The sequence below is a fragment of the Oryzias latipes genome, chromosome 3 (assembly GCF_053564925.1).
Source record: "Oryzias latipes strain Hd-rR chromosome 3, Olatipes_Hd-rR_3.1".
Taxonomy (NCBI): Eukaryota; Metazoa; Chordata; class Actinopteri; order Beloniformes; family Adrianichthyidae; genus Oryzias; species Oryzias latipes.
The window spans coordinates 1,075,592-1,087,614 of NC_136239.1; the positions used below are offsets into that span (position 1 = coordinate 1,075,592).

The 12,023-nt window shown below is 40.6% G+C and overlaps 1 protein-coding gene across 3 annotated transcripts in view; it reads right to left on the reverse strand.

The window, feature by feature from the left end:
* Positions 1 to 289: 289 nt before the first annotated feature.
* otog (otogelin) overlaps positions 290 to 12,023 on the reverse strand; it is a 104,092-nt gene continuing 92,358 nt past the window's right edge. For 2 of the 3 annotated variants that reach the window (XM_023951366.2, XM_078944111.1), the window contains exons 52-57: positions 10,023 to 10,127; positions 8,743 to 8,862; positions 6,274 to 6,319; positions 5,597 to 5,668; positions 2,170 to 2,249; positions 290 to 811 (exon numbers count right to left, since the gene is read on the reverse strand). In XM_023951366.2, coding sequence (XP_023807134.2) covers positions 611 to 811; positions 2,170 to 2,249; positions 5,597 to 5,668; positions 6,274 to 6,319; positions 8,743 to 8,862; positions 10,023 to 10,127 — 624 coding nt within the window. In that variant the 3' untranslated portion in view covers positions 290 to 610. The remainder of the gene's footprint in view (positions 812 to 2,169; positions 2,250 to 5,596; positions 5,669 to 6,273; positions 6,320 to 8,742; positions 8,863 to 10,022; positions 10,128 to 12,023) is intronic. The other variant, XM_023951367.2, reaches the window with a different exon arrangement.

The window sequence follows — 12,023 nt, forward strand, 5'->3', positions numbered from 1 at the left end:
GTTCACAGCTGCACAGCTTCAGGCTTTAGGCCGAGCCTCGTCTAGAGTCTGAGGTTTTCTGCCCATTCTCCCTCTGCAGTGACTGATACGCAGACGGGGAAGGTGGAGCATCATCCTGGGAGCTGGATGTGTGATGTCACACGGTTGTGTAGTGTAAGCTGCTCTTTTCACATGTTTTCATATTAAAGTGGTTTAAAATAACAAAGGGAGAAGTTTCTGCTCAGTTGGAGTCCTTAAATGAAAATAAATGTAGGAAACTAAAACAAAATCAAAGTCCCACTATGAGCCCTTAAGGATTTGCAGATGCCTTTATTGTATCTGACTGCTGTTCAACACACCATAAGAATTGTACAGAAACAGAGAAGAGCTCACTGACTTTCAGGGAAATTAGTTTTTTCACTGAAACCGTGAAACATTTTGAGCTGCTGCGTCCTGTGGCTGAAACTGCAGCAGCTCCCCCTGCGGTGATGATGACGAGCTGACAGCAGAACCCCTCCCACATTAACGGTCAGTCTGTCCCGACCTCCCGAGTCCCAGGAGCACCACGGCTCCGACGTCCTCTTCCGTGTGTGTTGGTGCCTGCGTGTGCGTGTCCTGGGCCGGCTGCGGGTCAGGACCACTGGCAGGAGCAGTCGGTGGGCTCCTGGATGGAGTAGGTGACCCAGGTGGCGTTGCTGCTGCAGTAGAGCTGCACGGAGCGCCGCTGCAGCCCCGTCTCCCTGCAGCACTTGCAGAAGCGAGCGTACGTGTTGATGTTATAGTTGTAGATGCTCGCTGACGGGCACTTTCCATCGCACGACACAATGTTCACCTGAAGGACAGAGAAGGTCAGGAAGGCCATCAGCGTGATACACTCCTGTGTCATCATGTCAATTACATCAAATGCTGGATGAAACCAACACAGGGCGGTCTGCTGGTTCATGATGAAACTAGAAATACTTTAAAAACTACTGCAAAGGTTTCTGTGGTCATTCATCCCTGTTCTGCTAGTATTAGGCTTTCTATTTTCATATGATCCATTTTCCCTTTAAAACCATAATTCTAGTAGAGCGTACACAATATTCTTATTTTAATTTAATTTAATAAAAACTACCAACATTTTAAAACAATGAGCCACTATTTTACTCAACAGAACACCGGAAGGATAAGTTACATAACCTTCCATACACGGAGTCACGGTGCCCCAGTTAAGCAGAATGAACTACTGTGGTAATTTAACCTCAAATGTGATGTCCACGCATCTGAAGAGGTGAAAAAAGACATTTATCCACGAAATGATAAATGGAACGCCTGCTACAAGTAGTAGGTTGTTAACAGGATACGTGTAGGACGGGGGTCTGCAAGCTTTAACGCCCAAAGAGCCATGCAGGTACATTTCTCATGGACCGTGACCAAGTAGGAGATACTAAGTTACCCCGCCACAACGGAGGGGGTCAAAGAGCCACAATATGGCTCCAGAGCTTCAGGTTGCTTCAGGTTACAGACCCCTGATCTGGGAGAACATCTACCCACCAATTGAGTTACCTGGTATCAGGTGGGTAGCACGATCAGGTATAAACTGAAATCCCCAAAATGCAGAGACTCTCAGCAAAACATCATCTAAGGTTTGGGAAAAAAATCTCTGCGCATCAGGAATGATGTCAATGACAGTGTCGGGGACGTTTCTGAAGGATCAGGAACTGCTCCAGAAACAGATGAACTGAAGCTCTACCAACAGAAGAAACCGAGTCCTGGATAAGGTGTGTTCAGTCAATCAGAATCTAGAGACATCTGAGTCAGCTAATCAGCAAAAAGCAGTGATGGAGATTTAGAAAACAGGCCGGTGGTAGATCTGAGGGTTTGATGATTGGGTAGCCCTGATCCAAAAGAACCGTGGTGTCCTGTGGAACCAGACTCATTTCAAATAGAGTGTTTCTAATGGAACAGTGCCCTTTGGTCAGATGGGTCCAAATGGAAAGTTCTTGTGAGTAAACTCACGTGGGATACCAACTTTTTTTACTAATCCATTCAGTGAGGGCTTGCTGTGGTTGAGTGCCATGCTCAAGGGTGCTTCAATGACAAAAATACACTAAAGTGTGTTCTTTAGGACTTTTTGTTTTTCTTTGACCAGACTGAAAGGTTTTGGCTGCAAAGATGTTTGACAGACAGAGAAAAGAAGACACAATTTACTGGTCTGTTGCTGCGACAGTCGTTTTTCCTGATCGTCATCCGCACCGTCACCTTCTGACAAGACTTTCCGTCCTCTTTGCCTAATCAGAGACAAGCAAAAACAAAAACATAGTAAACCGTTGGAGTGTCCTTGAAGTACAACAACCTGGACACTCGAATGCAGAACCGCAACAGAAACGCCAGCAGGAAAAGAAGATCAGAGTTCAGGGCAGAACCAGATCAAGACTCGTTGAAACAGTCGAGTGACACTAAATAAACCAATTAAACTGCTGTGAGGAAAAAAATCACTTAGCATTCATCTTGAATGGGAATCAGAACAAAGAACACTAGATAAGAAATCAAGGAAAACCATAAAGATATGAAGACATTGTCAGCACTGACGTACAGATGCAGTCTGAGAAAATAATCGACTTAACTATAGACCTGAAGTTGTAAATGTTAATAGACATTTTTAAATAACATTTCTTGCAGATATTTTATCTAAAATGCCAAAGTTTGACGTCGTGGTGTGATGCTGACAGCAGGAGGAAGTTGAGCATTTCCACCTGCTTAAATGTGATCTAGTTATGTTCCTACTGTTTTATTAGAAACTACTGTTTCTTTCCTCAGTAGTGTGAAAATCCTTTGGTTCATAAGGTTCAGAGGTTTTTTCTTTACTTTGCAGTTTGTCCATGTTTTTCTGCTCAGTGAGTGAGTTTGACCAGCATCTCTCCCTGACTGTGAGCACAGATCCATGTCTGCTAGAATCAAAGAACCACTTGGGTCTGGATTTACTTGACCTGCCGGGATTGAATGACCTGTTCCTGGGTCAAGTTTGCTTCATAAAGACCTAGAACTCCAGTAAGTTTCTCCGGTGTTTTAGGCTGATTCTGAAATTCCATGTGCCTTCCTGACCTCAGGACGGGACAATGCAGCTATAAGACCACCAAACTGTATAGCAGCTGCTTTGGTTTGTTTTCTCTTGTTTGGTGTTGTTTTTTACTGATACAGTATAAAAATCCTTAATATGATGGTTTCATTTTTAGTAGGGGTGTAATGACTCATTTTAATTTCAATTCTATGTTTGTGGTTGACGATCCGATTCAGTTGATTTTGGTTCATTCTGAACAATCCGATCCTCTGTCCTAAAGTGGATCCAGATCCTCTTCATCCAAACTTCCAGCAGTGAGACTCAGACAGAAATTCCTGCTACTGAACAGTTTTCCAGATTCTTGGATTTCTTCCAGATCATCAAGTTTAAATGAAATCTGTGTCCAAACCAACAAGTAAACTAGAATGAATGTCAAATCCATTCACATTTTCACGACGCACTTGGTCATTTTTACATTATATTAAAATAAATGTCCCATGTCTCAATCCAAATGGTATGGTCCAAGATCAATGTGTTTGATTTATTTCCTTTTGAAAGGATTTTATAATGGTATAAGCCAATTTGATTATCAACTCAAAGTCAAACAGATCAATCTGGTTTGATCTGGTTTCATGGGCGCATGAATCAACTCATTGAATAAGTCAATTAATCGTCCCTTCTAGCATGTTAAATGTTGTATGCTTGAATCTCAGAAACCAGTTTAGCTTTTCTTTCTTCATTTCATGCAGACAGAAATGGAAGTTCATTTCATCTGTCAGCAATGATTTACAGTGTTGACTTGGATTCTTAGAATTCCCACGAGTGGAGCTTTCAGGTTAAACGTTAAACCGTTTAGAGGCTCATCCGGCTCTTACAGTCACCAAACATTTCACGGCTTTGAGAAGCACTTCTCTCGATTCTACTTTGGTATTTTTCCAACCAATCAGCAGGCGTGCTGCCCTTTCTTCCCCACCCATCAAGACCACCCCACAGTTTTCTATAGGGTTAGTTATCACCACTAATTTTGAGAATCGATTCAATTTGATTAACTATTTTTTTCAATTCTCTGTCCACTCCATTCAATTTTGAATTTACACGGTTTACACATTTAGACATATTTGCATAGAAGTACATAAATAATCTACATATGTTTTGAACATATTCAGATTAATCTGATACAGTTCATATACTGTAAAATGTATTAGTGGAATAATAAACCAATGAGATTGTTAACACCATATGTTATACCCGTGGTTTAGGTCGACCGAGCGTTAGCGTTAGCCCTCCTATGGGAAATCCCATTATACGTTAGCATCAAGCTAGCAGACGTTTACTTTTTATGATTGTTGTAAAGCTTGATCTTACCATCAAGAAAAGACATAAAAGATGAATCTCTACTTTTAGGGATGGATTATTGATCTAAGTTCGATTCAGATCGATTTTATCAACCCAGCCCTAGATTTCTACTACTTCCTACTGATTGAGGTCAGAATGAGTTTGCATCATAGGAAATGTTCTGTCAGGAAACGTCTGATAAGGATGAATTGGCCACCCAAGACTATAAAAACAGTAAATCTTTGCCAATAGCTACATTTCAATTTTTATAATTTTTTTAGTTTGATTTCATTTATCAGCCAATGGTAAAATGATGGGGAATTTGTGGTTTCAAATCCAGTTAGTCATATCAAAGACTAAAATGGACCATGATGTTTCCTTGCTTCACACGGCCTAGACTTGGGGGGGTTAAACCACCAAGTGGCTTCTGAGTGTAGGTCATCACTCCCCAGAGGAGGGGGGGAATGTGGAGCGTAAATGGCACACACTGAAATATGTCACAACAGTGGCTGGCCTTCCTTCATGAACACAGTGCGACCTGTGTGTTCGTAAACATGACATCCAGAGAGATTTTCACCTCAAAGTGAGCAGAACGCTCTTAAGTTCCAAAAATTCAAAGTTGGACTGTAGATTAGGCTGGAATCCAGAGCACAGATGGTGAATCTTTTTATAAGACTTTTGCTGTGTGGAGCTTTGGTGTGGTGGCCCCCCCACAGTTTGAAGCACTGTAGCATGCAGGTCCACTACAAAAGCTTTAGTGAGAAGAAGAACCCAACACCATCATCTACTGATGCATGCACACCTCTAAGCCCAACTACTGGGCCACTACCAACAGTACATTGTTGGTGATCAACAATGCACTGCCCAGACAGTGCTAATGAGTGTGTGATACACAGGGAGGGGAGGGGCGGGCCAAACATTGTCCTTGTCCTCTCAAGTCTGACATCACTTTGTGGCCAATAATCATGTCTTATGACACCCTGAGCTCTTTTGGTTCAACGTCTCCAGTCTGAATTATGGAGAATGTCAGATCTGCAACAGACCTGGTGGCTTCATTCTTTTCATTTTTGCAGAATTGTATGCATTAAGGCCCAAAATGAGACAGAAGTTGAGAGGATTGTTGTGCAGAGCAGTGTCAGGAGTCAGTTTTAGGAATCATGGGTTTTGTCTTCTTGTTCTTTAGTGGAGGGAGTACATTGTTGAATATCAACAATGGCACTGGCAAGCCTCGTTCCATTGTACCTCTTTCGCAGTTTGTGTTTACTGTGGGGGTCACTGTGCTAACAGGGAAAGGGAACAGGTGGAATCCAGTACCTGGTGGGATTGGTACATCACAATAAGCTGCAGCACATAAACCACAAACCCACTTTCATGTCTTCAGTTGCTGTTCAGTGAAAGATTTTTCCTTTTTTGAGAATGGATTCATTGAAATGCAAACTGTATGGAGTCATATTCCTTCATGAAGTATGTTGCTGATGTAAAATGATGTTCACTCGTGTAAATAAGCAACTTAGTGTCTGCATCTGTAAAGTTCCAGGTGCAGACTCACTTTGTGCTTTTGCAAAACCAATTTGTCCTTATTGCCAAAAACATTTGATCAGGTGTTCAATATTTACACCTTTTTACTCAGAATCAAATGTGTTTTACAGGAGGACAAATTGGTTTGAATCTGCGCTTGCTAATGTTTTTGCAGATGTACAATTGTATTTTACTGACACACCTGAAATGTAACCTGCAGACGACTGCAAACCGTAGCTGGGATTTGGCATTTAGCCATTTCTGGGTTTTGGACTGAAACTAGCAAACTGAAGGGCTAACATGCTGGAAGCATGTTGACAGGCACTCTTCAGTTCCAGCTGCAGGCTACAGCTCTATGCTAACTACACAAACTGCTGCTATTCTCTGGATCAGATACTCACACGTCTTGCAGCATCCGTCCATGTAATTTACGACGGTTCCACCAATCTGAGAGCAGATCAGAGCAAAACATTTAAAACATTTCTGAAAAACAACTGAAAGATTTGACATCACATGTTTGTTTGGTTTCAACAATGTACAAGCTTTGATTCAAGGTCAAAGGGGAGTTTGCAGCAGCACGTTCTTTGTTTTTGACCAGGGCTCACTAACTAATGGACCACAATCCGGATCCAGACCCAGACGCTGAGTCATGTGGACCCAGATCCAGACCTGGATCCAAACTTGACGCAAAACTAATACTATGGGTGCCTCTATTTAAATGATGTTGCTCCTGTTGTCATGGCGACCAACACTTTCTCACTCCCAACATGTCATAAATGGACATATGTTCAGGGGCCCCTCCACGTCATTTTTTGATGGGGACGTGTCGCCAACTAGTCGTTTTTCGACGGGCTGCCTGTCCCCATTAAATCAGCCCCCCGGGCTGCAATCCAGTACCGGTCCGAGGGCCACTCGGTACCGGTCCGTAGACAGAAAAAAAATTTATTTGCTAGCTTTTATTTATTTATTTATTTATTTTTAAGTTCAAAATAAAGTTTTATTTTTATTATTATTATTATTTTTATTTATTTATTATTCTGTTCACCACATCCGCCTGTCTTGCCGCAGACTTTATGGACGGTTGTTATGTTTTAGTTCGCTTTATTTAGCCGTCATACCTTAAAAGTTTGTCGAAGCCAAAGTTAGTGTCCGGTTGTTAGCACCACTTTGACGTTTAAGGTAAAATCTTCATCACAAAGTCTAAGTTTAAACCAGCTGCAAATATTTGAAAGAAAATGAAGATTCAATCACATAAAGTTCCCAACCTGCTGAAAATGTTTATGAACTGAAGAAACTTGTAAAAGGGACATTTAGGATTTTTTTCCTACAGAAAGGCTGAATTAAGCAGCAATTTTCCCGTTTTGAAATTCAACTCTGATAGACTGAAAATGTTCCGACAGTTTTTTAATGTTCCTTCTTCTGGGGAGGGACTGTGGATCCTCTCTCATCTAGTTTTCTTGGTGATGTCGGCAGTTGTCCTGGTAGTGTTCCTGTTGTGTGTGTGTGCGTGCGTGCGTGCGTGTGGCGCACAGTTCCATGTGTTTTCTGTTATGTGACAATAAATACTGTCGAAAAGCTCTAAATTGTACTGAATTCATTTGAATTCACTTAAAATTTCCTTCGGGATTATTACAGTCTATCTATCTATCTATCTATCTATCTGAAGTGGATATTAATTATATGCAGATGTGCAAGAAATCCTTCAGCTGGTCCAGAATTCCACTGCCCGACGTCTAACGGGGACCAGACGGCGTGATCACGTCACAACAATACTGCGCTCTCTGCACTGGCTGCCTGTTTCTTTTAGAATTGATTTTAAAATCTTACTCTTGGTTTTTAAATGTTTAAATGGTCTGGCACCTCCTTATCTTTCTGAGCTCCTTCAGAGCCATCGTCCTCATAGAGCTCTGCGATCTGTAGACCAGATGCTCTTAGAGGTTCCAAGGACTCGACTGGTGACCAAGGGGGACAGAGCGTTTTCAGTGGCTGCTCCTAAACTCTGGAATCATCTTCCCGTCAGTGAGATCTGCCAGATCCTTAAATGTTTTAAAATCTCTGCTAAAAACTCCTCTTTTTACATTGGCTTTTAACACCAGAGAGAATGATAATTAGACAACTTTTTATTTTCTTTTATTGATGATTTCATTATCGTTTTACTGTGCTTCTTTGAATTCTACCTATGGTTTTAGTGTATTTATACTTGTGCAGCACTTTGGATGTCCGGCAGATGTTAAAGTGCTATATAAATAAAGATTTGATTGATTGATTGATTGATTGATTGATTGATTGATTGATTGATTGATTGATTGATTGATTGATTGATTGATTGATTGATTGATTGATTGATTGATTGATTGATTGATTGATTGATTGATTGATTGATTGATTGATTGATTGATTGGGTGATTGAGTGTGTTCCTGTCTGCTCTCTCTCTCTCTCGAGAAAAGATTTAAAGTGAGTCCGTGTCCTTTCTTCCTGCTCAAATATAGTTGAGAAGTGTTGGTCGAGTTGAGACCCAACATGTAGGAACTTTGCCTCTGAACAGCAGCAAGACTTTTGTAGCAGAAGATAAGAAAAGCTCATTTTAAAAACATTCCAGTCTGATGATACGTAACTCTTTTATCTAGTCATATGACAAGTAAAAAATATAAACAGAAGTATAAATGTTGGATGTTCTCTTGTGCTATCCATACATGTTAACGATGGGAGTGGGGTCATCTGGACCCCACAAGACAGCACAAGGACCCAGGTAGGTTTCAGTAGGAATTCAGTGGAGACATTGCTAAATCCAGGTCAGTCGTGCTGCTGTCGTTTTCTTTTAAAAAGCAAAGGAAATGTGACAGTGTTCTCCTCTGAACGGGTGTCTCACCTTCATGCACTCCGTCTCATTGAAGGGGGGGCAGCTAAAGGCATAGGTGATGAGCGTCGGTCCAAACTGAGTGTCGCTGCAGTCAAACTTCATGCAGTTTGAAGCCCAGGACCGTCCTGGCTGAAAACAAGGACAGTGTCAGCAGATCCACCTTCACCTGGAAGTCCTTCTAGCTCCTCTACACATGGAAATACTGGCAATTCAGCTTTATATGACTCATGCTGATTAAGTCTGAACTTTAATTAAAACAGTCTGCTTAGAGCACAACACAAAATATTCAGATAGTTTTATATATTTCAAGTCAAAAGCCAAAGGGAAAATTAAAACACCTGAACTGGTGCAACATCAAAACTGAAAGGAGCTTTTTTTAGACTGTGTAACTGTGTAAAAGACACTGGATCAGAACATGTTTGTTCTGCTCTGTGTTTTCTTGTACATCACATATCAGCTGGTGGTATTAAAGCTTATGGGCTGCAGATGTGGTTGAGCCTGTGCTCCTGGAACCTTCAATGAAATGTTTGTAAGGCAAGCATTTCATAGTCCTAATGTTCAAAAGCAATTCATCATATCGTCCAAATAGAAGTAATTAAACAGGGAGTTTATAAAACTGAGGGCTAAAAAACGATGTTTTTCTACTAGGGCTGGACGATATGAGGAAAACCCGCGACGTGCAATATAAGTGATCAATATTGCGATGACAATATAACTTGCGGTATTTGCACGAATAGCAAAACAACCAAAAACATAATTTCCATTTCACTGAAACCGTTTCAAAACTAAACTCCAGATGACCCTCGTCTACATAGAAGGTTAACATCTAACTTAAAAGTGCTCCATCCGATTGGTCAACAACGTCAAGGGGTCCATCCGATTGGTCCAATGCATAAATGGATTTAATTGATTTGTTGAATACTTCAGGCTGCCATAAGATTGTTTTAGCACATCTAAGGTAACAATTTATTGCAATTTTTGCAGTATTTTGCGATATGCAGATTGCACAGCTTGAACTCGCGATAACGATAAACTTGCGATTTATTGTGCAGACCTATTTACTTCAAATGTAGTTTTTGGTTCTACTCTTCTAATTAAAGAAAATAACATGCAACTCTATTGCAGTTATTGCTCCAAAAGGAAGTTCAAAAGCATAAAGTTAAGAAGACTTTTGTTTCACTGTTTGTTGACAAAAGACATTTGTCAAGGTTCTTGAATGATTTAGATGATTCATGAGGCACAATGGGTATACCCCAGATCATTCAGACAAGGGTAGTTGGTCTTCTTACCTTGTAGAGACTTGTGGTTCCATTTTCATGTTGGTAGAGGCAGGAAATGTTCTTGCAGACTCCACAGCAAGTTGACTGGTCTTTGGGAGGCACATAGATCTGATTCTGGGACACGCAGGATTACACAAGTTCAAAAAAAAAAAATTTAAACTCTGCCCTAAAGGAATAAATAGCACATTCACGTTTTTGTCATTTCTGTCCTCAGCACAAAAAAGTTACGGTTGGTACTTGTTACGGTTTGAGTTCTTGGCTTTTGTTTTTTTGGTTCTATTTTAGTTCTGTTTCCTGTTTTATTTTGAAAGGTTTCCTGTTGTGTATCATGGTTTCGAGTTGTGCTTTTTGTCCCCATCTGTCCTGATTGTTTCCACCTTTGTCTCGTCTGTTCTGTCTCTGGAGGTGTCAGGAGGTTTTATGGACCTCCTGTGCTGGTCCATAGTTTTGCAGTTCCCTGTTTCTAGTGTTTTTAGTTTCGAGTTTGCTTGCCTGCTCTGCAGTGGTTATGTTTTCTAGTTTGTTTTAAGTTTTTAAAGATCTTGTTCCCTGGAACCTCCTGCCTCCTCCTCTCAGCGCCTGGGTATGTCCTTAGCCCCCTACGAGACAAAACTAACATGAAAGACCTTAAACAATTCTCTTTTTGATAATCAGCAATGGTCCCAGGGTTATTTTCAGACTGACAAACTCACTTTACACTGTCACTGCCTTGTTCACTTCTGGCTTCATTTTCATCTCTGAGAAGTTAACAAGTTCTGTTAGAGCTTACTGGTTATGTGTATCACCACCACATGTCACCTTTACCATACCCTCTGTTACATTCACACGACCTGTTTACCCTAAGAAACGTAACAGGAACTATAATAATCTTAAAACAGTGCACATCCAGAACTCATCCAGTCACCACCAACCCAATCAGAGCAATAAATCAACCAAACTGAATTTCGCACTATTAAATGTTCAATCACTTTCAAACAAATCATTTCTTATTCATGACTTTATTTTAGATCACAATCTTAATGGCCTGTTTTTAACAGAGACTTGGAATTCTGGTGCACCAATCTCTCTGTCAGAGGAAACACCACCCCTTTTTAATTTCACAAATAAGGACAGAAAACAAGGCCGGGGTGGTGGGACTGCTGCAATTTTATCTGCAAGCATTGGCTTTAAAGACACCATGTTCAATGAATATTCCTCGTTTGAATACCAGGCCATTGTATTTAATAATCCCGTCATGTTGTGTTTGATCGTGTACAGACCTCCTAAATATAATTCATCTTTTATTTCTGATTTTTCTGAACTGCTTTCTTCTTTAGTATACATAGATTTAGAAAAATAATGGTTCTAGGTGATTTTAATTTACACATTGATGACCCTTCAGGAGTTCATGTCCATGATTTTATGAACATTTTAACAGTTATGGATTTTGTTCAACATGACCTCTGTTGTGGGTGTGCCCACCCACAACAGAGGTCACACTCTGGACCTCATTATTACTCACGGCCTGAAAGCCTCAGTGACTTCTGTTGTGGATGTGGGCATTTCTGATCATCCTTGTGTGTTTTTTAAAGTACACGACTGCATGATTGAGAAACCCCCTGAGAGAACCATTAGAAGGCGCCGTCTACACCCTGAAGTGGCTGAAAACTTTATCTCACACTTGGAACATCAGCAACCAACTCTTCCATATCCATCATTGGACGTATCAGTACAGCATTTCAGTAATAAACTCACCGGAATTCTGGACAAAGTCGCCCCATTTAAACTACAAACTGTTAAAGAGAAAGTTCCATCTCCCTGGAGAACAGAAGATGTTAAGAGACTTAAAAGAATGACAAGAAGGGCAGAACGACATTGGCGAAAATCAAAACTCACAGTACATTACCAAATTTTTAAAAACACTCTAATACATTACAATAACTCTATTAAAAAGGCAAGGCAAGACTACTTTTCAAAGTTTATAGCAGAAAACCAGTCAAAGCCAAAAATCCTCTTTGCCACAATTGATAA